This window comes from Solenopsis invicta, chromosome 16 (assembly GCF_016802725.1).
Source record: "Solenopsis invicta isolate M01_SB chromosome 16, UNIL_Sinv_3.0, whole genome shotgun sequence".
In the NCBI taxonomy this organism is placed as follows: domain Eukaryota; kingdom Metazoa; phylum Arthropoda; class Insecta; order Hymenoptera; family Formicidae; genus Solenopsis; species Solenopsis invicta.
In genome coordinates, this window is record NC_052679.1 from 10,961,873 (window position 1) to 10,989,869 (window position 27,997).

At 34.7% G+C, this 27,997-nt stretch overlaps 2 protein-coding genes across 5 annotated transcripts in view; one reads left to right on the forward strand and one right to left on the reverse strand.

Moving 5' to 3' along the window:
* LOC105198479 (alpha-mannosidase 2) overlaps nt 1-27,997 on the forward strand; it is a 94,089-nt gene that overhangs the window by 38,391 nt on the left and 27,701 nt on the right. For 2 of the 4 annotated variants that reach the window (XM_011165191.3, XM_026140579.2), the window contains one exon: nt 118-738. The exons of the other annotated variants lie outside the window; for them this stretch is intronic. In XM_011165191.3, coding sequence (XP_011163493.1) covers nt 118-699 — 582 coding nt within the window. In that variant the 3' untranslated portion in view covers nt 700-738. Of the gene's footprint in view, nt 1-117; nt 739-27,997 lie in introns of those variants that run through there. 4 annotated transcript variants of the gene reach the window in all.
* On the reverse strand, nt 8-27,656 carry LOC105197102 (N-alpha-acetyltransferase 40). The gene is made up of 4 exons (XM_026140580.2): nt 27,283-27,656; nt 25,206-25,591; nt 22,513-22,671; nt 8-820 (listed from the first exon to the last, which is right to left on the reverse strand). Exons 1-4 carry the CDS (start codon nt 27,286-27,288, stop codon nt 739-741), a joined length of 633 nt encoding a protein of 210 aa, XP_025996365.1. The 5' UTR covers nt 27,289-27,656; the 3' UTR covers nt 8-738.

The window sequence follows — 27,997 nt, forward strand, 5'->3', positions numbered from 1 at the left end:
GTGACTACTCTTCCATGTTTTTTTTTTTTTTTAGTTACACCGTGTGTGTATGTGGGTGTGCGCGTGTGTGTGTGCATGTGTGAGTGTAAACGTACATCATTCGATTTTTATAAACAGATCATGCAAGATAGAAGATTACTTCAAGACGATAATCGAGGATTGGGACAAGGTGTGATGGACAATCTGTTGACAAATCATATGTTCGCACTAATCGTGGAGAAGAAGGAAATAAATTGCCCTTTCACGATACCGACGAATCATCCAGCGGGATTATTATCTTTAAACGGTCACCTAGCTTCGGAGGAGTTGCTACATCCAGTTATGGCACTACATATACACAATTCTCTACCGTTCAATCTGCACGCTCACTTCGCGCCACTTCGACACGATCTTCCAGTAGACTTAAGCATCGTCAGTCTCCGGGTGTTTCCTATTCCCGAGGGTGCCGGCAAAGGTATTGGCATGGTGTTGCACCAAGCGGCCTTAGACGCTTGCTTCAACAATTCTCTCTCGCGACACTTCAACGTTTCGGAGTCAGGCGAAGTGGAGTTGACAAAACTGCTCAACGATATGGAGGACTGGACTATAAGTAAAGCGCCTCTTACGTTTCACAATGTCGGACCGTCTCTAAAGTCGCCCGTCGTGCACTTGTGCCCGCATCAATTACTATCAATCTTATTTCACAAGACGCAGTCCTAACCGAGGAGATGTGTGATATGAAAACATGTGTACTTTCCATTATGCGCATAAGTTTTGTTTACTCAAGATTATATAGTCCAAATGCGTCGAAGCCGGTGGATTCGAACTGTCTAATTTATATCTGAAACAATATTAAGTGCACAGAATTATTATTTGGATTAAAAATTTTACTTAAATAAATGCTAAAGCAAATTACATTTTTTTTTATTAGAAGATATTTTGGAATTTTTTTTTACAAACAGAATTTTAAATTTTTTTATACAATTAAAATACGTACAAAAATAAAAAGTGCAAATGGCAATTTTATAATATTAACAATAATATTTTTCAATTTAAAAATATTTTTAATGTGTATCAAAAAAATTTTTTTCTGATTCAAAAAAATAAATATTTTCTAATAAAAAAATGTATTTACTTTAGAATCATCTTAGAATGCGCAGTTCGTATACTATAGCAAATGCACGATTTAATCGAACTATAACAAGAAATTAGATGTAAGGTAAGATAAATAATCGCGTAATTCTAGTTTGTCCCGTGCATACGCATCAATAATTTATCATACATTAATTGAAAAAGAAAACTTTCCTATAATTCGGTTTTAACATAAATTTTAAAACGGTTATTAAATAGTTCATATATGATGGTACTTATTTTTGTATCCGTGCAAAATTAATATTCAATTTATTTGAATAGGCACACAAATACTTTGACGTCATCTTGCTTTCATCTGATTGGCTGAAGTTGACTTTTACACTAGCTACTCTCATATTAATGCACTCTGTGCACTTCAGTTCGTGCCCTATCAACTTCTCCCTTCTGATTTTATGGGTGAACCATTGCACATAATGAGTAATGTCCGTGACTCCAATTAGAAATTTAGCTAATTTGCAACGCAAACTATTACATATAGGTCTGTTCGTGTTTCTTGCACCTTTTGCATTTAGAATCTTCACTTTCTCTCTCAACTCTCGAATATTTGTCTTGTTTTAAGTGCTAACATTTTTGAAGATTTCAAGCAACTTGAATGAGATTTTGACACTCTATCGGCTATATTGAATTCCTGGAAAAAAGTTAAAAATTTGATTGGTTGACAAAGAGCCTCACTATCTTCAACCTATTGCGCATTCATCAGAATGGTTCACCCTTTCTTTTTATATGCTATTTTAATATTATATTTGGTATGATGTGACCAATATAAAACGTCGTCAGATTGACATTAAAAATTCAAACTTTTTCTTGTTTTAATTGAATACACATTTCATGTTTAAGTAATATAAAATTCTAAAATTATTAATTTTTAGAAAAAAAAATTTGCTCGATAAAATAAAAAATTTATTTTTAAAACAATGTTAAAACCGAATTACTTATTATTTTAATAACAGAATTTTTATTATTATTAAAAGAATGATTTTCTGTATATATTATTTATTTTACTAATTGTAATTTAATAGACCCAATTGAAATAAATCAAAAATATAATATGTAATGCCAACAAAGAACCAATGCAAGGTATTCGCACGTTAATGTATTCTACATAAGAACGTTACATATAGTACGAAGTCTCAGGATTTGAACTATCTTCAGTGTAATAAAATATTTATGAGTGGTACTGACTGTGAGTCGAGTTCCATACACAAACAAAGATTTGAACTAACTCCTACATAATAAAATAATTGTCAGATAATTATCAGCAAAATGAGTGGGTCACATTACATACAATCTAATTATTACCAATTTGGCTTTCAAAATGTAATAGTTGTTTCTCATGAGAAGTTAGTTCCGTAATGTTCATTTTTCTTGCTATACTAATATTGTCACTTTGGATGCTCAGATCCATGCCTTACAATGTGTTTAACAAACGTTTGATAAACACTCATTTAGATTCAATTAACGGACCTCGAATAATAAATGAAATAATTATAACATTTTGACGTCCAAATTGGTAATAGTTAGATTGTATATCATGCAACCCAGTCATTTTGCTGACAATTGTTTTATATTATCAATACCGCTGATATATATTTTATTCTATGCTATATGTTTTTATGTAATAGTACATTATGCTACAAGGAGTTGAGCTTTGCTGGTTTCAACTGAGGACGATGTTTTCAGTACGAGGCGTAGCTACGAAATCGAGACCGGCGCTCGGCTCCATATTGCATACGGTATTTTATGCAACGGAAGTATGTTTTTCGCGGCATTCCAGGCAAAACAAGCGCGTGGCATTTTCCTGTCACTGCCTGTCCCGGTTACAGGTTATGAGATATCAGTGTACATACTATCTTCGGTCATGTATTTCGACTGTATGCTTAGCGCATGCGCCACGAAATGCTCAGTTTCTCAACAAAAGAGCGCATGCGCACGATACGGAAATGTTTGCCACCAAAGATTGCCCACTTACGCCCATGTTCCTGGGAGGACGCGAGAAACGTGCTTCCATTGCATAAAATACATTAATGTACACACGAATATCTTGTGTTTGTTTCTTTATTGGCATTACAGATTACATTTTATTATTTTAGGGAATTATATTGTAAATATTAGTCTTTCGATAGTGATATTTGTGATTTAATATTTCTAATTAAAATTATGTATAATATACTCAAAATAATAATAGTAAATGGAAAAGCGATAGACGATGACGAAGTATTGTTAAAAATAAAATTTTTAACAATATAACAATACAACGTTACACAAATGTGTAACATTAGATCTCAGTTACAAAACCAATACTACCGTTTAAGGTTTTCCAGCCTTTTACATAATATATCTTCGTGAAAATTTTTCTCAAAATTTTTATATAAATTAGAACACTTCAGAAATATTAAGAAAGTCTACATTTTTCTTAGAATTGTTATATACTGGTTATCTGTAAATTCTATTTCTACTGCCTATATTCTAGAACTGCTTCAAAATTATGAAAAATCGCGAACCATATTTGATTATTTTGAGGAATTACTCTGGTTCCCAAACTTCTTAAGGAATTACATCCATATAAAACTTTCAACAAAAAGAAAAATTTTTTTGTTTTAAATGCCTTAAAAATGTGTAATTGGTTTTATAGTGAAAAAATTTTTAAGTTCTTTTACAATTGATTTTTTAAAATAAGGCGCGACGCCATCTAAGCACGTCGTTCTAATTGACCTGCAGCATAATTTTAATAAATTTTGGGTATTCTTCCGAATGCACTTTCCCCTGATCAATCTGAAATTTTGCACATAAATTGTATTCAATGTAAGGAGTAAAATATATGTGGTCCTAATTTCAGAATGACAAAAAATTTATAAAATATGAAAAGTTTTATGAAATATATCATTATAATATCATATTCTTATTGGCTTGTTAAAAAATTAATTATGCATTATAAGAAACCCAGCTCCGATCACCTAGATCTTAACATATGTGTCATCACTTTGAATGACCTTCAGAAGGTTTTAACTGGCACTCGTTATTCATTAAAAACAAATTGTCAACAAATAAAGTTCACAAATTAAATTAATTTTTTATTTGTGCTTTGCGTGGAAATCCTTGTGGAACAGTACAATCATGAATTTGTTTCGCTTCTAAACAGGATTGAATAGAGTGGACCTCGGGTTAAGTTACGTTGAGTTAAGTTAAGTTATATCTTTCGAGTTTTGCCCTCCCATAAGGAGAGCGGGGACCCTCTAGGTGAATCTTACTTTGCTACACAAAATATACATTTAATTTGTCAACTTTATTTGTCAATAACTTTTTAACAAATAACGAACGCCAACTAAAATCTGACGGTGGTGACTTTGGCAACATATGTCAAGGTCAAGGTGATTAAAGCTGAGTTCTCTATAGTACATTATTACTGAAAATTAAACTAATTATCTAATCAGTTTTCTTAAAACAAGAGAATTTGTTTTTAAATCAGTGTTTATGCTTTAAAGCAGAGAATTTGTGTTTGTAAGGCTACAGAGCATGTTCACATCGCTACATCTCGGTCGGTATAACAGTTTTCCTAACCTAAATAGTCATCAACTTTAACGATTAATATCTCGCTTTGCAGAACAGAATGACGTTTATTTCTGTCAGATTCTTTGGTTTCGTATAATAATGCATCTATTGAACATAAATTCATTGATATCAGAGGTGAGATCTCTATACTAAATACATCCTATCTTATATAATTTTTTCCATTTCACAAAGTTGGGACTACACACACTTTACTCCTCACATTGAATATAATTTATGTGTAAAATTTCAGATCAATCAGAGAAGTGGTATGTACATTTGATAAACAGCCAAAATTTTATTCGAACTACTTGAAATTTGTAGAGTAACTGCTAAACTAAATTCTTTAGAGAAGTACATATAATTTTTACAATCGGTTAAAAACTTTTTTTGTTACAAATATTTTTTCACTGAATTTTTGGGGTAAAAATAAAACTTTGTTTTCAAATATTCATCATATCTGCAAAAATAAATATTTTAAAATATACGTGTATATTTCTCTAACAAATTTAATGTAATTTATAAAAAAATTTTGCTTTTTGTTCTTAATAAAAGTATACGACACTTTTGCTGAACCTGCGGAGGCCCATCAAAAAAAAAAAAAAACAGTTATTTGCAAAGCTCCAGCGCGCCATCATTTAACGTAAAAAAAATAAAACAATTGTTTTGTGTAGTTTAAGATATGTATATACATTAAAGGCCTTTAAAGTTCATTTCCTTATTTTATGTTAATTACAAAAAGTTCCCAAAATTTACCTTACATTTTCAAGCGTTCTCACAGATGTAATCTCTTAAAAGGATGCTATACTGACAGGAATTACCGACACATTACAGTGTTCATTAATTTTCGAATTGTCTCTACAGATCACAAAATCCTTTTGCAGAATAAAAGTACGCACCAAAACAAAGTCCAGGCTGGTAAATTTTACTAGAAAATCGAACAAAAAGTTAAAAATTTATTTATTTTTGGCTCGTGGATCTACCAACCGAGGTTAACTTTTATGATTTACTGACATTCTGTAGCTCATACGTATGAAATAGGACCAGCCCGGACTTCAGAAAACTCTAACAAACAACACTGATTGTTATTTCAGTCAAAAACCTAACAAAAAAGTTTAATACCTAAACATGTGTACGTGTACAAATTTCGCTTAGCGCACGTAAAAACAATGGCAAGCAGAGCAGTGACTGTGCCCAACAATAGTTGATAGGTCTTTTCGCAGATGGCGAAATAATCGAAAAACAAAGATAGATCTATGCGTTGGATAAAGAGCGATAGCCTAATCTCGCTTAAAAAAATAATCTGCAGTATCGACGTTGAAAAAGTTCTTCTGTTACTATAGCATCCTAACACATGTCACATGTTTTTCATAATTTTGGACAGTTTCTGAAATATAGGCAGTGAGAACAGACCTTGTAGATACTCGGTATGTAAATTCTGAAATATTTCAAAATTTGTGAACAATTTTTTTTAAAAGGCAAAAAATTAAAAGTTTTAAAATTACACGAATTTTGAAAAATTCTGAGATTTACTTTCTTCAGAATTTCTTTATAATATAACTTTTGAAAAAAATCCTCCGATTTTTTATACATGAATATTTGTATATAAATTTTAGATTATTTCAAAATTACTTCAAATTATTTTAAAATTAATTAGAATTATTTTTAAAAATATATAAAAAATTTTAAGATGTAGACTTCTGAGTATTTCTGAAAATTGTTCCACTTGTATAAAAATTCTGAGAAAAAGTTTTGAGGATAAGGTTTTAAATTCAAACTTTGAGAATAAATTTACATTAAGATTAATATATAGGCATTTCTATAACTTACAGATATTTTTCTAAATTCTTTTGACCATATAATTTTTTTTTTTTTTTTTAAGAAGTTATTCTTTTCTTTGAAAGGTCAAAAAAAGGTATTTGTCAGTAATTTTTTTTTTAAGTACACAAAAACTAATATCAAATTTTATATACTTTTTTATTACTATTTTAATATTCCAAATGGTTTTAAAATAAAAAGTTCTATTTTCTCACGTGTTATGTATTGATCGCTAATAGCTCGTAAAAAAATGCATAGAAATAGTAAAATAAATTGTAACTCTTCTGTACATCTAAAATAAAAAACCAAAACTTTTCTTATTCAAAAGAAATGTGCTTGTCATTGGAACCAGAACTATAAATTAAAATAATTCAAATTTGACAAAATAGAAGCCTTTGTAAAAAAATTTTTTTTTTAATTATCGTGAAAACTTGTAATTCTTTTTTTGTAAATAAAAATAATAAGTACATAATAATGATTCTAGTTTCAACATATGATATACTTGCAAAAAAATTTATACAGATATTAAGTTTTCAAAAAATTTGTCTCATAGTATCAAAAAACAGTTTCGAAAAAACTGATTCTGAAGTTTTAATCCTTAAATACACCGATCCCGTAAAATACGTAAACACATTTTCCGGTCTGGGAGACTATTTTAACTTTGAGAAGTTATAACTTTGGTTCCATTCAATATTTAAAAAAAAAATTTTTTCAAATGAAAGTCAGAATCTCAGAAATATAACTACAGAATCGGCATTACCAAAAAATGATTTATTGTAAAGTTATAAAGGAAAAACTATTAAGCAAAAATAAAATTGTTCAAAAATTTATTTTTTCTTTAAAAAATCATATCTTCACAACAGAAAACTTTTAAGGATTTTAATATACAGCGTTATAAAGTTAAAGTCATGCTTTAAAAAAAATTATGGCATTGTTATTCCTTTTAAAAAGTATAATTATGTAATAAGGCGAATATGAGGTATTTTTTTATTAACTCAAGGTGTCTAAAATTGAAAATTGATGTGTTTCACGATATATTTCAGTAGGAGCCTCCTTTTCCACAGCACTATAGTATTCTAACTTTAGATAGAGTATATACGAGTAACATATGTGAAGAGACCTATTCGAATGTGTTTTGTCCAGTTTTTTTAATATAAGCTTACTCACAAAAAAGTTTCACTTATATACAACGGCAGTCCCACAGACTCTCAAAAAACTTTGCTGCCGTGCCGTTAGAATTCTAATTGCCTAATAAAGTTGATCAACGATATCAATCGAAAGAGAAGAATTCAAACTTTTTTTACTTCCTGGTCCGAACCTCCTATCTCATTTCGTTTTCACATAGCAAGCGTTCGAAACTTTATATGGGATCTCTCTAGCTCACTTGTGTGTTTAAAAGTTAAATACACTTTTTTTACATATGCGATTTTCATTAATTAATCTTCAATTCCAAGTTATATAATAAATATTTTGTTTTTTCGATTAATTTTTGTCTCTCAAGTTTTTCTAATTTCTCATTCTGCTAATCTTATTGCCTGCGGCATGCACTCTGCATCTGCTTGTAAACGAATATAAAATTTATTTTTTTTGTTGGTGAATAACTTTGGTCCAATTATGACTTTCATTATTCCTTTTCGAAATATTTTCAAGATTGCAATAATAGCAATATACATATATCTATTGTATATTTAATAATGAATTAACTTACAATTGGTAGAACTATACTCTGCATTTCGAATTTTAAAAGAATACCTCGTTCAATAATTTTATAAAATAGTATTAAATCTTTAAATAATTTAAACACAAAATATAAAAATTTTTAAAAGCTATACATAATCACAAGAAACAATCGAGTTTAAAAAGGATTTTGGAATTAAAAAATAAAATTTTATTGTATCATTTTTGTGTAAAAGTATAAACTATACAATTCTCTGTAAATGTGGCACACTAGTTGCAACTTTATTTTATTCTACATTTAATGGAGATCTTAGTTAATAATACTGTCAGTACCAACAAATATTGATAATATTAATGATCGTATGCAGTTAAATATTGCTGGATTAATGTAGAATGTTGGTGGTGATTCAAATTTTTATTTTTGACTATCAGAATATGCATCAGTATTTTCATCAGTATAGTTTCACAATCATGGATGACCATAGAAATTAGGTTGTAAATTGTAACAACCCGTTCTTCTTGTATAGAGATCGCGCGCGGACGTAGCTCGTCGGGCACGATCCGTTCAAGAGAGAACTAGACGGCGGTTTGAGCGTATAACGTATGTACAAGTTTATTTAGCGAAATAAATTACAACACAAGTGAGTCGCGATATTTACAAGACATATTTACAAAGTAGGCGTGTGCGTGATACCGGGGATTTCACGTCGTCGACCGTATAATCCGCTAGTGACGATGGTGCGGCCAACGCACGGTTATTTGCGCGTCGGAAGGCGAGTTCCGGTGATGCACCTGATTTGATACTCGTCGCTTAGGAGCACGGTTGCCGATACTCCGGCGGCCGGCGCTTGCCGACGGTGCGAGCGATTGTTTGGCTCGACGGGCGGTCCGCTTTTTCTAGCCGTGTTTTCTCGAGACTAGGTCGCGCTGGTTTCCATGGTCGCCGGCGCGGTAGCGGGACGCGGGGTGACGCCCAGCTGAGCATCCCTTTAAATTTGACGGATCCGCGGCGCGTCGCGATTTGCAGGCGGGATACAACGGCTATGTCGAGTACGCACGACGGAGGCAAAGACGCTTTACCCCGTTTTCCTTTAGCCGTTGCAACGGGATCGGATCGGTGTGAGGTGCTGATCGAGCAAGAACGTTTGCCAGAGCCCAAGCACGCTTGAGCCCAGCTTCGGCGAGAAAAAACAGGTGTGAGAGCGGTAGCCGTCGAGAACGCTCGACAGAGGCCAAGACGCTTGACCCCAGGACTACCTCGGGAGACTTCTTTGGAGACTTAGTCAGCGGAGTAGCTGTCCGAAAAGTCGGCGGAGAAGAAACGCAGCATCTCGCTGCTCCGGCTCTTTTATACCCGAATCTCGAGACGTCGGAAATGCTCGGTGACGGTTCGGTTCGTTTCGGCGTCAGCATCCCCGCCGCTCGAGATCGGGCGCTCGGAGATCAAACGGAGGCGAGTGAGCACGCCGATAGCGCATGCCGATTCGCATCGGTGCGGGTGCGCGGCGAGATATTCGGCGCGGATGCCCGTATAGGCGCATGTGAAGTGTCTTATGGGCGCGCAGCGCCTCTCCCTACGTCCGGTGGATGTTCGGCCGGGCGTTTTGGCGGACGGTGACCGGTCCGATGGGAGTTGCGCGAAGTGGTTTGTTACGAAATATTGATGCATATTGTCATACACGATATTACTGACGATACTACTGATCAGTTTTATCGATCGTAAAGATCTCTATGAATCTTTACGGAAAACAATTCTTCAATTCTTTCTTTTCCAATATTTATCAATATTATGAAGAATATTTTTAAATAAATTGTCGTTATTTGTCCTTTATTTATTATTTTGAGTATGATAATGTCAGAAGCTACTCTTTAACCCTTAAACACATATTGAAAATTGCCCTAGATTTTCGATCGCTTATTGTGTGAAGACGGAATGAGAAAAGATTCGGGCTAGGTGAAAAAAAAGTTGGAAGTCTCCTCTATCGACTGCTACGATTGACCAACTTCATTGCTTAACTAAAATAAAATGGCACTAAAGCACAGTATAGGAAAGAACAGCAGGTCGACTCCGTCATAAAGCACGGCGAAAGTTGTCCTTCGCGCATGACCGAATCGCACAACCAGCAATATGGCGGTTAAGTACTGATTGGACGATTCCAGCATATGGCGTCATTAACCCGACTCAGGTTAAGTTAAACCACTGCGCTCGCAAACGCTATTAAATCTAGGCACAACCAGCAACATGGCGATTTTGTAGTCATCATATCAAAGGTGCCGACAGCGAGTCGACCTACTGTTCTTTCTTATACTGTGACTAAAGTAAAGTTTTTTCGGGAAGGTCTCCCAGACTCACTTATGTGTTTAAGCACCGACGAGAGACTATTAAAGATCGTCAACCCTGGGTAAATTTTCGAGGCCGTTACTGGGGCCCCAGGGGCCCGGCGGTAATTGAAGAGCAATGACGTTATCGACTATATGATTGTTAATACAAATATTTGAGTAATACGTTATTAAAATCTTGATTTTTTTATTATACAAATACTTCATAAGCAAATATGCATACTTATATTTAATAATATCATTGTAGATTGCTTTAAAATTGCAATTCTTTTTGATCAGTTATTATCTCTGTCGATAAATAAACTTGGATGTTAACATCAAAACTGCAATTTTTAATAAAAATTGAGAATTTTTAAGTTACAAATACATAAGCATATCTATGAAACTTCAAGATAACAATAAATTATAAAATTAGTACTGTATTGTCAGTTTATCATTAAAAATTTAACAGTCACACAAACTCCCGTAAGATTAGCGGTCTTTAACAGTCACTCGTCGGTGGTTTAAGGGTTAAAAGATATATATACAGGGTGTCGCAAAATATTTGTTCATGCTCTCATGGATTGATAGAGCAAGTCATACTGAGAAGAAAAGTCCTTTATCATTTTTCATTATTCGCAATAGTTACCAAAATAAAAATTAGTAAAGTTCGGCAAATAAGCGCGTATTTTCCCTGCCCACTGCACGTAGGGACCGCCTGTCGATCGCCAACCATAGGCAGCCGCGGCAGGCGACGCGGTGAGGCGGGTAAGACAGCCATTGCTGTTTCTCTCTTTTCACCGTGGCGCTTGCCGCGGCTGCTACACACACACGAAGCCGTGCACGTACTCTTTTGAGAGCGCGAAGAAGATCGGGAAGCAGGCAGAAGGTAGTATGGCGCGCTTCGATCATGTATCTTCCTTGCTTGACACTTGGCTGAGAGAGAAAGTATGATACGGCGTCAAGGTATGGAGAAATGCGAGCGGTATACGAGATACTGCGGTATTTGGTTGCGTACTATTTTAATTTTTAATTGCATAAAGAAATTTATTCGGATTCAAAGATTCGTTTAAAAAATAATATAAACAGAATTACGATTCTCAATAAAAATTATGTCATCACGGCAATATAGCTTCAATTTATGGGACTATTACTGTATGTCGAGACATAATATTAATTAATTAATAAAATCCGTACATCTCTTTAAATAGTTCCTTTTTAAAATAATCTGTATTGAGAAATAATTTTAATTCGATAAATTAATAGAAATGTTAACATTTCTATTAATGGCAAGCTAGTTTACTTTAGCGTAAACAATACTTTGAGAATAAATGATTACTGCCGTATTACTGCCAATCTAAAAAAATTCACAAAAAATAGCAGATTCTGTGTGATTTTTTTATGTGCAATTTTTCCGTCAATAATATTTTTTCATAAGGATCGGGGTTCATTCTCAGAGTATTGTGTTTTATAGTGTAACGTTACGCTCCTCCGCCGCACCGCCACTCCGGTCCAAACGCCGAACACAACGCGTAAGACCGAGCACGTGCACGCGCTCGGCTAAGCTTGCCGCGATCACGCGCTACTATGCGTGCCGCGCGCCGCGTTCGACAAGCGTTCCCACTCCGGCCGGCCCAACCGCGCGCGCTGATTGGTACGTCCGACCGCGCGGACCGCTATAAGCCGGCAGCGAGCAGCCGAGATCAGATCGCTCCGAGCCACCGATCTCGCACCTACTCCGCTCCTGCGCCGGGTATTCTCAAGCGCTTTCTCGAGAACGAGCATTCTTGTTCCAACCATCTCACGACGGGCATACTCGTCGGTCCTAACGACTGGGAATACTCGGCCGATCCCATCCTCCGTCCGCGACGGGAATACTCGTCATTTCCGCGGCTGGGTATTCTCGGCCAATAGGAACCGTCCGTCCCGCAAGTCCGTTCTCGGGGATTCTCGAGACCAGCACCGTCGTCGGGGATACTCGACGCCGTTCTCCGGCTCAATCCGTAAACCTACTCCCCACGGGGTGACAACACCCCGCGAGGTGAGACCACTTAGGTCTCTAACGTCGACCACTCTCGCGTATCGCGGAACCGTCCGCTGCACCGCGCGCCGCCGATTCCACGATCGCGACCGTCCGTCGCGCGGGCCAATCATGGCCCGTTTAACCGCACTTTAAGTTAGCCGCTTCACGGCAACTCCGATTATTACCTCCGAGCGCATAGCGCATAATACCAGTCCGTTCTTTAGTTATCCAAATCCGTTCATTTGTTTAAATATTAAGCTACGCCGCAAATTATATTTTGCCCGACCCGACCAATCGTCGTTCTTTTACTTTGCGCGGGTCCGATTAATTGTTTAATCGAGCACTCCGGTGCCTGATTATTACTTGTGTATTTCAATTATATCTGATAAATATATTATTACGTTTGTACCTTCGCATTCAACACGGAGTCCTCATTACTACCGAAAAACCCTGGCATCCGGAGAGCACATCCGAGCAATCGATCACGATATCCCAACGCACCGAAAGATATCCCGATACTCCCACTGCACCGGAAAAGTACCAGCGTTATAGCAATTACAATGTAAACTGGCTTGCCTCTGGTTGGCGATCGACGAGTCCCTACGTGCGGTGGGCAGGGAAAATATTTGCCGAACTTTACTAATTTTTATTTCAGTAACTATTGCGCTTATTTGACGAACTTTACTAATTTTTATTTCAGTAACTATTGCGAATAATGAAAAATGGTGAAGGGCTTTTCTTTTCAGTTTGACTTGCTCTATTAATCCACGAGAGCATGAACAAATATTTTGCGATACCCTGTGTATACGTGTGTGTGTGTGTGTGTGTGTGTGTGTGTGTGTGTGTGTGTAGATATATACACACACACACACACAGGGTGCCGCAAAATATATATATACAGAATAGAGAAGAGTACTGGAACAGCAAAATATCTCGAAAACTAAGCATTTTCGAAAAAATGTGTTTTAGATAAAACTTATAGAGTTTCAAAAGATTTATTTACTAATATTATCAGTTCGACCTTGGATGGCATCGTCAAGGTCAGATCAAAATCATATTAACTTTTGTAAATAGAACACCCTATTTTTGATTCCAGAATCTAATAGCTGATGTCAAGACTTTTCCAAAACCCTACAAGAAAATTTATTTTCGTTGAGTACTTTCCGAATTGTGGCTTGAAAGCTACAGTATACTGTAACTTTCAAGCGTCATAACGCGAAAAGTACTTAATGAAAAATAATTTTTAATTAAAATTTATAGAGTTACAAACAAAATATAAAATTCAAAGAAACTTTACTCGCGGTCCATTTTTACAAATTTGGTAAATACACGGAAAAAATGACTATGGGTGTAACAGCAATAATCTCTATGTTTGGAAAAGAAATGTATGTGAATTCTAATTATATTGATATTATATCGTATACATCTGTTAAGGTATGCTAATCTTTACAGTTTTCACATCCATAGTCCTTAGGATAAATAACATTAAGTTATAATATCCTCAAATATGGTTGCCACAACCGAACAATTATTGCTATCTCTCTAACATTGTCAGCAGAATAAATACTATAGTTGTGAGATCTATAGAATACAATTGCACGATACACTAAAAGTTTATTTCAGTAGTAGTTCTTACGCTATATTATGTAAAATCACATTCGCGGCAAACAATGTATTTTATCAGAAATATATTTATGTCCGCTGGCAGATACATTGAGTATATAAAATTGCGTCCCGATGTACATTGCTAGAGTGAACTACAGATTTTTTAGTACTGGTAGTGAATTTCGGAACACAGCTAACAATAAATATTACTCGCGTGTATTTGCTTGCAAGCAGCGTATACATATATAGTTCGGGATAATAAACAAATAGAGACAATGCTCAGGAGTGAGAGCGGGAGCAAGAACGAAAGCGAGAGCATGAGCGTGAACGTCTGTTGTCAAACGACGGAGCGGCAACGCGCGGGATCACTCTGTCTCGCCGTTATAATTACAAAAAATAAAACCACGTGTTTCCACTAATTATTCGCGATCCTTCCAGAAGAATCTAGAGGCCGGAAAGACTGTGGAATTTTCTAATTTTCCGCCGGAAAGTTCTAGAAGAATCACAGTAGTTATAAGAGGCCGACGCCAAGCTCGCCCTGCAGTCATTTGCTAAGTTCCAACACAGCATTGTTAAATCAATCATGCAACTAATTTGTTTATAATAATTATAATAACGACAATAATTAAGAAAGCGTTATATATATACTTCTTTAGATCATTTTTCCCATTAAATCAATTAACGAAATCAGTTTTCCTCTGCAATCAATTTTTAACAATTTATTTATAACAATTAATTGCAAAATTAACTTTTGCAACGTGCTTTTTACATCAATGTTTTTTATGCTCCGGTACTATTTCTAATCGTTACTTTTGGCTATCTTTATTGGTCTGGTCATGGGCAGAAACAGGTTTAGTTAATTATTTATATAATTTATATTCAAAATATTTAACAATATCTAAATAATTAAAGGGTTAGTAAGTGTTCGCGCGGTACTCAAGACGCAAATTTCTTCTTGTTCAAATCAACTTTAATATAACTTTTTATTAACGATTTCACAAGTACACGATTAGCTCAGAGTTAGCGTATTAGGTTATTGTTCCGAAGATCTTGGGTTCAAATCCTGTCGGCGCCAATGCGTTTTCAAAAATTGTAAAATAATGCGTAATTGTAATTAAGGAAATAGGAATCTTATATGCAAAACAATGAATACAGATTATTAAGCTATAAGAATAATAAGATCTGTTAAAAAAACAAAAAAAATTTTTTTTATACTGCACATATACTGAAAAGTATATGTAACTATGGTTGCAGGAACAGTATTATTACGATTGTAGCATCCATATGTAGCTAGCCTCACTAAGGTTGGGGCAACCATAGGGATCATTTCCAGAGTACTATGTTTCCCATTTTGTATTGATGGGTGGAAAATAACATTATTATTCAGTTGTTACAACTGTAACTTTTTCTCCGTGCACGAGACAAGTCATATTTTCACAGTGAAACACATAAGAACAAAATGCCATGCACGACAACATCTCATCGTCAATCTGTCACGTTTCACGTCAATTAGTTCTAATTTTGTCCGCGACGGAATGTCGCTACCGTCAACGCGGAGTTCTCGGCTGAGGAGTCACGAGCCTTAAACCAATAAAAAATTTATGTACAAATTTTACATAAATATTCAAACATGATAGAATAATCTATGTGTAACGATGCATCCCCGCATCGTTTCCCTATAGGACTGATGAACCGCCCTCTGTCCGGCCGAACACTTACCGGACAGACAAACAGGCGCTACGCGGCAATAAACGGCTTTCACATAGCGCATTTGAACGTGCGAACACACTGTTACCGTGCCAACTCCGCGCGCACACGCCGTAATCCACGCTCGCCTGGCATTGGAACGACTGCGAACGAACGTGCGAGCAAAAGCACGATATTTGTTGGCGACTCGATCTCGGAAGCGAGGATGCTGTAGTCCGAGGAGGTCCGAACTTCGCCCAAGCATCCCCGACTCTCCGAGAACGGGGTATATAAAAGAGCGATTTCGCAGAGATCAACTTTCTTCCCGATCCGAAACCGGACCAAAAAAGCGGTACAGCGAGCTCTGCCACTGCCGAGTGATTTCGACAGGTCCGATTCTTTCCTGAGCCAAACACCGTGGTGGAGAGAACTCCGCCACGATCAAGAGATCTCGATCAACGTTCCGGTCTTCTCCCTGAGCGGGCAAAACCACGGAGTAGAGGGAACTCTGCCTCGGTCAAGGAATCTTGACAGCCAAACTTCGCACAAGCACCGACGGTCCCCGACAACAGCCAGGAGGTAGAAATATCTCTGCTTCTACCGAGAGATCTCGGAATAGCTGCCGTCGGCCCGGAGGTTTTACCGAATATCGGATTTCCCTACTAAGGGAAACCTCGCGGAATTCATCTGCCGCGACTTCGCATGAAACAATCGATATTCGTTAATGCGCGGAATTAGTTCGCGACTAGATGAACAGAATAGGTTCGAAGAGGGAGAGAGAAAATTAATCGGTACGCAGTATCGAGATATGCTTGACGAGACTATAACATTTATTTCTAATGTAACATTTCTAATACTACAGGATATATATTCTCAAGCTGGAGCGTGAACAGTGTGTTCGCGGTGGGTTATCAAAAAATAACAGAAAAGAAAAAGACGGAGCGGAAATATATAATTCGGTACAATCTAATATTTCGGACGGATAGCGATATTGAGAAACAAATACGGTGTGCTATTTACAGATTATTTACATGCGGCTTTGACCGCGAGGCTACGAGGAAATCCTGCGGTTCTTGGAATCGGTGTCGGTTTTTTCGAATATTTCGGCTAGTCGAGTTTCTGGATGCGGTGTACCGTGCGTTGACGGCGCAAATACGCGAGCTAGCCCAGTACGTTTGTACGCGAATCAATCGTTCCCGCGACGCGTCTGGCTTAATAGCCGGTGGAGTGATTCTGGCTGGCGCGGAGTAACCGGATTTCGTCAGGAACACCCGGAGCTACGAAGTACCTTGGTGGCGACAAAGGATCTTTACCGCCTTGGACTCCGGGGTGACTACAAGGAAGAGAGAAATGTGCTCTCTCGAGCTTCGGCTCGTCGAGTACCTCGACAGCGGCAAAGGACCTTTAGCGCTTACTCTCGCCGAAGAGGAGTTGCGGATCAGGATCGGGATCGGTAAATGGATACCGAGTGTGCGAGCGGAAGTCTTTTATACCCCCTGACTCGCGCGCTCGGCCGTTTTCGCGTGATCTCGTTTTCTTTCGAGATTTCATCTTGGGATTCCCATTCCTCCATGGCCTCTGGTACAACCAGCGACTTTGATTTTATCCCTGGGGAAATTTTCCAAACGAAGAAGTCACCACTTTCTACATACTCGCAGTTTATGATTAATGTAACTACTAGAGCTTGGGTGCTTTCCAGCTACGACACAAGTCGACACCGTGTAACAGTGTCCATTAGTGTAAGAGAGAAAATTTTAGTTGTCTTACTCACACTAATAGACATTGTGTTACACAGTGTCGACTTGTATCGTAGTTGGAAAGCACTCCTTATTAGTCGTTACGTTAATCATAAACTGTAAGTATGTAGAAAAATAGCAACTTTTTCAGTTTGGAAAATTTCCCTAAGGACAAAATCAAAGTCGCTGGGTGTACAAATGCGCTTTCGCGGAGATTTCTTCTTGCGACTAGGCGGTGATGCGCATGCGCGCGGCCTTCTATCGTGCATGAGTTTGCCTCGTGCTAACGGCCGTTTTCGGCCGTTAACAGTGTTATCGTCGTGGAAGCGTTTAGGTAGGCGCGAGCGCGCCTTCTGTTATTTAAAGCCAAACAGCGGCCTCCGGCTGGTGTTCGCCGGATTTAACGCATGTAATATGCATACATTGTTACACGCGTTATAAACCGGTCGGTTCCGCGAAATATGTCATCGAACCGTCTACACGATGCCCCGATCCGCGGTCCGCTCTGCGAACCTCGCACCTGCAAGGTAAATACGCCACGAAGAATAATAAGAGAACGCAACGAAGACAGAGACACCGCGCCGCTCGCACGCATAATGCATTGTATATAGCCATTTCTGTAAATAGCGCGAATAGAATTGTAAACGTTTATCAGTCAAATAAAGCCTTTTGTTTTTGCACATTATCTCCGGATTAATCAGTCCGCGCCCTAATTTTGAGCCCTGGCGATACCAAGAGCAATCCGTGCTCAAATAACACAGGGTGTTACAATGTGTATATTTTTGATAATGCTTTGATATGACACATACATCATTAAGAAACTTGATAACTTTAAATTTCAATAAAATATTTTTACTTTAATATTACATTATTTATCATTTAAAGAGCACAATATAATTGTTTCAACAATAATAGTACTAAAAAATTCTGATTCTTAGTTCGAAGATATTACGTTTATATGGTCCGATACAAAATATACAGTAACTACGTTTACACACGGTTCGATTTACGCCAAAGTTATAACATCGATATTATGTTACTGGCCAATCATAAGTATTCTTTTGAAGAATGGAAGGATTGGAGTTGGGCAGTTTTATAACATCGATGTTATAATTTCGGCGTAAATTAAATCTTGTGTAAACGTAGTTACTATATATTTTGTATTCGAGTACTGTTATTTTGTATAATTTCCTGCCAATTCATGAGTAAATGTATTTTTCTTAATGAAACAATAGAAATTTCTTCATATAAGCAATTTTTATCTCTTTAATACATAATTGCATTTCAATATTTGACATTTCAAAAATAAAGATATTTTCAACACAAGAATGTTCTTTTTTTCTATGTACAAAGTAAATGTTGCACATTTGCAACACCGGCCACTGAAGGATTAAATGCAAAGTATAGGTTTGAATAGTTATATTTATCGTTAAAACAAACCGAGTAAAGATACATAATCAGTAGAATTACCTACTCAAAAGTGAATACTTTGATACTAGTTAATTATGAAATGTAGAAAATATAGATCTAGAGGCATGGTCGTGACTCGCGCTTATGTAAAAGAAGCGAGTCGCAGACCGACCCTCTTTTCCGCGAGTCAGCAAGTTCCAAACATGCGAGATTATCAGATCTCAGTAACGGCTGAACCGATCAAGTTCTGAGTAGTCTCAAACGATAGCTTGGCCGACTTGTATAATAAAAGTGTTTTTATTTTTTCTCTTCGTGCCCTACGAGCGGAGATATCGCGACGCAAAGTCTAAATCTCGATTTTTACATTTAAGAAACGTCATCGTTGCCAAGATTTTCTTGTCCAGTACATATTTTCGACACAGAGAGGCGTTCGCTACTATATTATATTAGCTATATTCAATCAATCATGTCATGCACCTTCATCTAACCTGAATAGTAGTTGTCACCTAACGCAACTGACCATTCCGTCACGGCGATTCCGGTGGAGCGAACAATCCTTTAATCCGTTTTTTGCCCGGTTAAGAATAATCAGTACAAAATTACGGATTACAGCAAAAAACGGATTAAAGGATTGTTCGCTCCACCGGAATCGCCGTGACGGAATGGTCAGTTGCGTTAGGTTGCGTTAGGTTAGGTGACAACTACTATTCAGGTTAGATGAAGGTGCATGACATGATTGATTGAATATAGCTAATATAATATAGTAGCGAACGCCTCTCTGTATCGAAAATATGTACTGGACAAGAAAATCTTGGCGACGATGACGTTTCTTAAATGTAAAAATCGAGATTTGGACTTTGCGTCGCGATATCTCCGCTCGTAGGGCACGGAGAGAAAAAATAAAAACACTTTTATTATACAAGTCGGAGCCAAGCTATCGTTTGAGACTCAGAACTTGATCGGTTAAGCCGTTACTGAGATCTAATAATCTCGCATGTTTGGAACTCGCTGACTCGCGTAAGAGGGTCGGTCTGCGACTCGCTTCTCCTACATAGGCGCGAGTTGCGACCACGCTTCTAGAAAGACAAAAACTACTAAAATTTTGTTATTTTGGTAATAATTCAAATATTTAAATATTTATCAAAAGTGTCCAAAGCACGCGATTATTTCAATATTTATAATTAAAAAAATAAAGCGTTAATTTCCTTATTCGTGATATTTGTATTATTTTATCATCACTATAATAGAATCACTCTTTATATAATAATTTATAAATTAAATTAAAGCTATACAAAAAACTGATAAAATTTAACAATTAAAAGGAGAGAAAATTGAGAGTCAACGCGGTTGTTGATGCGTGTCCATAAATCTTCAGTGTTTATTTAAAAAACATTAGATGCAAATTTTTGACCTGAATTTGGGTCATCCTCAGCAAGTATTCATCAAAAAATTGTCCAGACCTCCTCCATAACACATGACGTAATCAAATATATTATGTCCGTCACAATTGGGTACTAATCCAAATGAAATTACTGTACAATTCTAAATCGTGACGACACATGTACGTTAGCTACAGTGGATTGACAATAAAGCAGTATTTTTTTTACTGACCATGTGAAGCGAGGAGAAGAAGTAAATACACAATTAGCACGCCAAATAAATAAATAAATGCATAAATAAATACAGAATTAAAAACGTCATCAGTAAAATACAGTTAAAATAACGTTAATAAAACACGCTAATTACAGTTTTCTTGAATCTGAGCGTTATACTTATAACTACTTCTAATCAGTGGCATGATCAAAACAATGATCCCCCCTATAGATAATGAGCTGTTCAATAAAATTAAGCGGATGAAAACAAGTTTCTAAATATTATGTCAAAAATTATAATCTCTCAAGGATACAATTATAGGCATGGTGTAAATAATCTGTCCGCCTATCTGTTAAGACCATTATCTTGGCGCTTTACATGCAACATTTCAGAAACCAAACGTATATCTAAAAATCGTTTTCTTGAATTGAAATGTTATCCCAGTCAAAATCATGGCCCTTAGTTGTTTCGTGTTAAATAATAACCGAATGAGTACTGGTATTCCTTATGTAATTTTTATGTTCAGATATTCTAGTATTTACTTGTCTATCTGTATATCCCACGTACAACGCATCACATTCTTTACATGAGATCTTATATACGTTTTTTTGAGATAATTTACGAAAACTGTCCTTTTGTGCTTTAATAAATGAAGTTTGTTAAGACTAAAGTAAGAAATTTTGCTATTAAAATTTTTCGTGTTTTTAAATTTATGTGAAATTGAATGGATGTACAGAATAGTAAACCAACTATTGTTATTTTCACTGTCATTTTCACTTTTATTATTGTACAGTGCGTTGCATTGATGCCTGGGGTACCGATTTTAAGGACCACGTTTCTTTCTTAGTTATTTTTACGTTCATGACCAAATGCTGCCGTCAACGATCACCGCAGCATTCAGTCATGAACATAAAAATAATCAATAAAGAAACGTGGTCCCTAAAATCGGTGAACCCCAGGCATCAATGCAACGCACTGTACTAGAAGTTGTTTTATTTGTTTTTTAAACAGATACTCAAGTCTTGAATTGATAGTATCAAAGATAAAATTACTGGGAATCATTGTCACGCATGAACAACCGCGTTGACTCTCAATTGTCCCTCCTTCTTTTAATTGTTAAATTTATTAATTGTTTGCAGTTTATATAATTTTATCAACAATTTTATTAACAATAGTTTATAATAATTTATTCAGCACAATTTCGTGAATTTAAAAATATATGTAAAATCTCACAATAAATATCAGCACTAAAACCTAGCTATGATCATTAAAGCATTTTAATTGCTATTATATTGTATTTTCAGATATTAGTATAAGCTTTCGATTATTATAATTTATTCATACACATCTCTTAGCATAGGTTTTTATAAAACATTACCAATTATTGCAAGAAATATCACATGCCTCAGTAGGCTTGTTTTCTATTCCTGCACTAGACTGCACTGGAACGTTCCTTCTTGCTTTCGCTAACTTTGAAACATCTATCTATTTCATTTTAAGTGTACACTTATTTAGAGAGTTCAGGAACAGAAAACAAACGGAATGATTGAGGTAGCTAAGACACTTGTCTCGAAAAGTTAAAAAGTCTCAGGTTCCTTGGTTAAGATGTTATTTTTCACAACAAATTCTTTATAGTTTTTTTAGGATCAAAGAGTTTTTATTAGCACATTATTGCCACATTAGATGTTTATCAGCATCATTTATTATTAAATTGACTTTCAATTTAATATTTAACGTAATATTATTTTTTGTTCAACATAAAACTACATTTTAAGACCAAAAATTTATTCAATGCGCAGTTTCGTGAACTTAAAAATGTATGTATACAAAATTAAACATAAATATCAGCATTTATAAGACTTAACTATGAACGTTAAAGCATCTTAATTGTCTACATTGTGTCTTTACATATCAATCCAAGTTCTCTATTATTACGATTTATAAATAATTTAGTGCGCAAATACTTACCCAAGAGCGTAGAAAAATTGTATTGCCGACGGATTATGCTTGAAAACAGTCAAAACGATCTTCAGCATCTGGTTCTGTTGTGCCATGGATTCCAAAGCCAACATCATGAAGCGACCGAGCCCCTTGCGTCTGACCAATGGCTCCAATTGTAGTTCATAGCTAATACGTGAACATTTCATTTTTTCCACATATTAAATTTTATTTTTAACATGTACAATATAACATTCCATACAAAATATTGAAACTGGACAATAATAGCAATAATAATGATAATAATTACAATAATTAGTAATAATTATTTAAAAAGTTAAAAATTAAATAATAAGATTAAAAAGTTAATTTTAAATAAATTTTTAACATCTATTATTTTTAAAACACAAACTTTATTTGATTAACTTTTTCCTCTAAATTTAAAAATGTATCTATGTAAAAAAAAGTAAATAAAAAAATTTCCACATCAAAAATAATATTTGTTATTTTATATAAATTTTAAATAATTATATAATAAAAGATTAAATTTGTACGATGATTCTCAAATTGTAATTATTTTAATTTTAAAAAGTTGCAAAATTTTAATTTAATTTAAAATTTATAATGCTTTCAAAATTAACATTAAATTAATTTAAAATTAATTTAATCTTTACGCAATTTTTAATGTAAGCATAAAGATCCGCTTTGATTGAAAAATGGCATTTTTTATTTCTTGTGTTATTCATATATCCATCTATTCAACTTACTAAATTAATTGTATAAGCCACAGTTAATTTTAATTTAGTTTAAGGCTTCTGACTCCTCAGCCGAGAACTCCGCATTGACGGTAGCGACATTCCATCACGGACAAAATTAGAACTAATAGACGTGAAACATGACGATGAGATATTGTCGTGCATGTCATTTTGTTGTGTTTCATTGTGAAAATATGACGTCTCATATTTACTAAATTCGTAAAAATAGATCGTGAGTAAAGTTTCTTTGAATTTTGTACATAAAAGTACATTTTTCACTCCTTTCAATAGCTATCCATGTGTTTTCCTGTCTAAATAGTCACTTTACGTGCTCTTTACAAGTATTTACTAATTGCTAGGCGAGAAAAGGATAGTCGTGATCGATATTTAGAAGTGTTTTAAAGCTATCTAATTAGTCTGTTTTATCCAAATTGGCTTTATTTAGAAATGGCACGTGAGCAAAATTGACCGTGTGTTTTCCTATTTTAATAGCTTCACTTTACATGCTTTTACTGAATGTTAGGCAAAAACAGGATAATCGTTACCGATATTTAGAAGTGTTTTAAAGTCATCTGATTAGTCTGTTTTATCCAAATTGGTTTTATTTACAAATAGCACGTCAGACAAAATTACGTGTCATTTCACGCAATTCCTCGCTTCATGACTTCAATATGGTCGCGGCAAGTACTCAAAAGCCTTAAAAGAAATTAAAGATGTTTTGGCTATACAATACTAGATAAATTATTAAATTTAAGAACTAGTTTCTAGGCTCTATTCTTTTTTTTTCTAATCAATGATATAAAAAATTTTAATCATGATACAAATTTTTAAATTACCTGCAAAAAATAAAACAACAAATAATTTGATTTATAACATGAACATGTTTTATTGCTGTTTTAAGTAAACAACAAGTCCAAATAAACAAATCCAAATAAATTGTTGCATGAATTTCTATTATTTATTAATATATACATATAAAATATTTAATTCATAATTCTATTTCTTCATCAAATTTGCAAATAAATATTACAGAACGAGATTTAACTTCAGAACCAAGAGTAAACAAAAAATTAAATAACTTTTAAATCATTAAGGCTCCTGACTACTCGCTGCGGCCATATTGAAGTCGTGACGTCAGAAGCGAGAAATTGCGTGAAATGACACGTAATTTTGTCCGACATGCCATTTGTAAATAAAGCCAATTTGGATAAAACAGACTAAGCAGATGACTTTAAAACACTTCTAAATATCGGTCACGACTATCCTTTTTCCGCCTAACAGTCAGTAAATAGTTGTAAAAAGCATGTAAAATGAAGCAATTGAAACAGGAAAACATGGGCACGTAATTTTTTCCGACGTGCCATTTCTAAATAATGCCAATTTGGATAAAACAGATTAATCAGATGGCTTTAAAACACTTCTAAATATTGGTCACGACTATCCTTTTTTTCGCCTAGCAGTCAGTAAATAGTCGTAAAAAGCACGTAAAGTGACGTCTATTCAGACAGGAAAACACACGGATAGCTATTGAAAAAAGTGAAAAATGTACTTTTATGTATAAAATTCAAAGAAACTTTACTCGCGGTCCATTTTTACGAATTTGGTAAATACGAGACAAGTCATATTTTCACAATGAAACACATAATAACAAAATGACATGCACGATAACATTTCATCGTCAATCTGTCACGTTTCACGTGTATTAGTTCTAATTTTGTCCGCGATGAAATGTCGCTACCGTCAACGCGGAGTTCTCGGCTGAGGAGTCAGGAGCCTTAAGGGAATTTTGCTCATATTAAAGTGATATTCGATTGCCCACATCCCTAATTGGTTAATTTAATATAAAAATTCTTTTATTGTCCCAAGAAAAAAATTACACTGTGAATGACTATGTTCAATGGCATAATCAAATGGGCCGCTCCCAAATCCTACACAGACATAATAATAGAATCTATAACATTAACATACCAATATAATACAACATCGCCATTGTCGATGTCAAATCGGAAGTGCGAGAAGCCGACAAGTTTTTCGTCGCACGATGCCACTAGATACCATGCCGTCTCCTCCGTCAATTCCGATTGTTTCTCAGCCGCGTCCCAGCCCCAATTAGACCGTTCATACATATCCTTCATATTCCTCTCCGTGATGTCCAGGATCCAGGTAAGAAGCTCCAATCGTGCATCTTTCGCCTTAATGCAAGCAAGCTTGAATGTGTCATTATCCTTCATGTATTCTTGAAACTTTGGCAGAGTCTCCAAAGGATTTAGCAGGGCATTTGCCTTATTTATCAGTTTTTGCTGTGTTGCTACCTTCTCCGCTAAAAGCTGACGTCTCGTTTTTCTAGCCTTCTTCTAAAAATGCAAGAATTTGAAAGCTAATTAAATTTGTCTAGCAAAAACTTTGCACTAAGAGAAATTGGTTTCTAGTAAAATAAGTTGGTTTTTCAGACTTCCATAAGAAAAGTGATACAGATCAAAAATATAAAATTGTTTAAGAATAGAAAGAAAATTAAGTATTTTAAGACTAATTATTTATGGCAATATTAAATATAAGTAAGAGGTCATTCCAAATTGCTTGTTTCAAGTTCTCTAGAAATAGTACAAGCATTGATTTTGTTATGGAGTTATGTGGTTACAGTAAAAATGAAAACGAGAAAATGGTACAAATAAAAATAAGGATAGGAATTTTAAAAAACTACCTTTATTTTGATTTATTTTCCTTATCTTTATTTCTCCCCAAAAGATTTTTTGTAGGAAACTTGTATCCTTTTCTCAACATATTTTCCATTTTATAAAAATGTACATAAAATAAGATTGGTATGTATAAAATATAAAATAAGATTAGCTGGATAATGCTGTACAAATCAGAATAAATTTTGCATTTTTGATAAACCATATTATAATAAAAATTTTTCATATAATTTTCAGAATTTCTTATATTTTAATTTGTGAAGATTTCTGAAAAAATACTTTAATTTTTTCCAATTTCAAGTTTTTTTCCAAAAATTATAAAACAACAAATTTTTAGAATATATAAAAAATCATATATACGAAAACTTCTAGAAAAGATGTAGACTTTTTTTTATATACAGGGTGTCTGAGTGATTTCGAGACAGCTGAATAGCTTAGAAAATATGCTATTTTGAGAATAATATTTTAGACAAATTGTAAGTTAATTAAGAATGTATGATAAAAGTTCGAAGGTAACATCATTACTATAATATTTTCCTAAAATATTTATTAATGTGTATTTATTCCTCTGTGTAAAATTTCATGTCATTTTACTGTATGTTTCCAAGAAAATTATTATAAAATATACATGTCTGTAATACTCTTATACCGAACAGTGCACACATTGATTGTTTTATCTAACACAATGTCTATTATATTTAAGAAGAATAAACTATAAAACATTAATGCATAAATTACATTTTTCGATCAATATCATATCCATTATTTTTAGTATATTATACTCAGCTATTTAATAAGGTAAAAATTTAATAAGTATATTTATGTATTATTTATAGTAAAATCTAAATAATAAATTATAAGCATAATATACAAACATTTCAAAATTCCGTGCACTTTTCGCAAACAAATATGATCATAGGGTGTACTCGAGGAGACACTTAGCGCTACTTGCATTCTATCCTTGTTTACATCAAATAAATGATAAAAATAAAAAAAAATAAATAGAGCTAATACTGGTCTCTCTAAACGTACTCATAAAGCATGTGCATCATGCATGTAACCATACTGACCACAAAACATGCATATGCCACGGAGTATGTTTATATCATTACATTTCATCAGAATGATAGATATCCTAACTTGAATAGCCGTTTAAGCATTAATATCTCGTTTCGCAAAGCAAAGCGATGCTTTTCTCTGCCAAATTCTTTCGTTTTGTTTAAAAATGCATCAATGGATTACATTTTTATTAAAATATAAAAGAAAAACCGTAAACAAAATATTTAACATAGAATTAATACTTGATTCAGAATTCACCCATAGCATTCCTGGATGTCAAACAATTTACTCACTTGCATAATCACGTTTAAATTCCAGAAGTCCCGCCTTTTTTGTTTAAGTATAGGTTAGATTATATTATTTCACTAATATAGATTAGATTATCTCTTTTACGTGTTATAATTAATGTTAGAATCAAACAAAACAATCAATTAAAAATCTTACAATAAGAAAAAGATAAATATTTATCGTTATTGTTTATCGGCAATATATGTTGAACATTGAACTATACTCTAACTGGAATGGGCACTAGTCGCCAGAAAACGTGACGAGAGAGAGCCATTTCGAAGGGCCACCACGCTTTGTCAGTACAGTGACGTTAGAAAGTTTTGCAGTACCGGCACATGAGAACAAATAAACGAGCGACTTGAGTACATACATAAATAAAACAAAAGCAAAATTGTATTATATTTTTTTAAGTATTTGAGTAACTTTTTAAGTAAAAGTTAATTTCTTCCTCGTTACCACTAGAGTCCTATATAAAGAGAGAAGCGACATTGATGTCTAAAGCTCTGATTGGTAATCTGATTGATACTTGATTGGCTAAGCGAGCAGCCATATTGTGACCACAGCTGTTTGCAAAATGATACGAATGGTGTTTGATGACGTTGGCGGTCCCAAATTGGCGGTGGAGGACTCAATTGGATACTGAAGGTTGTGGTGGGGGTTCGATGCCGCTTCTCTCTTTATATAGGACTCTAGTTACCACGAATTCCGTTACATGCTATA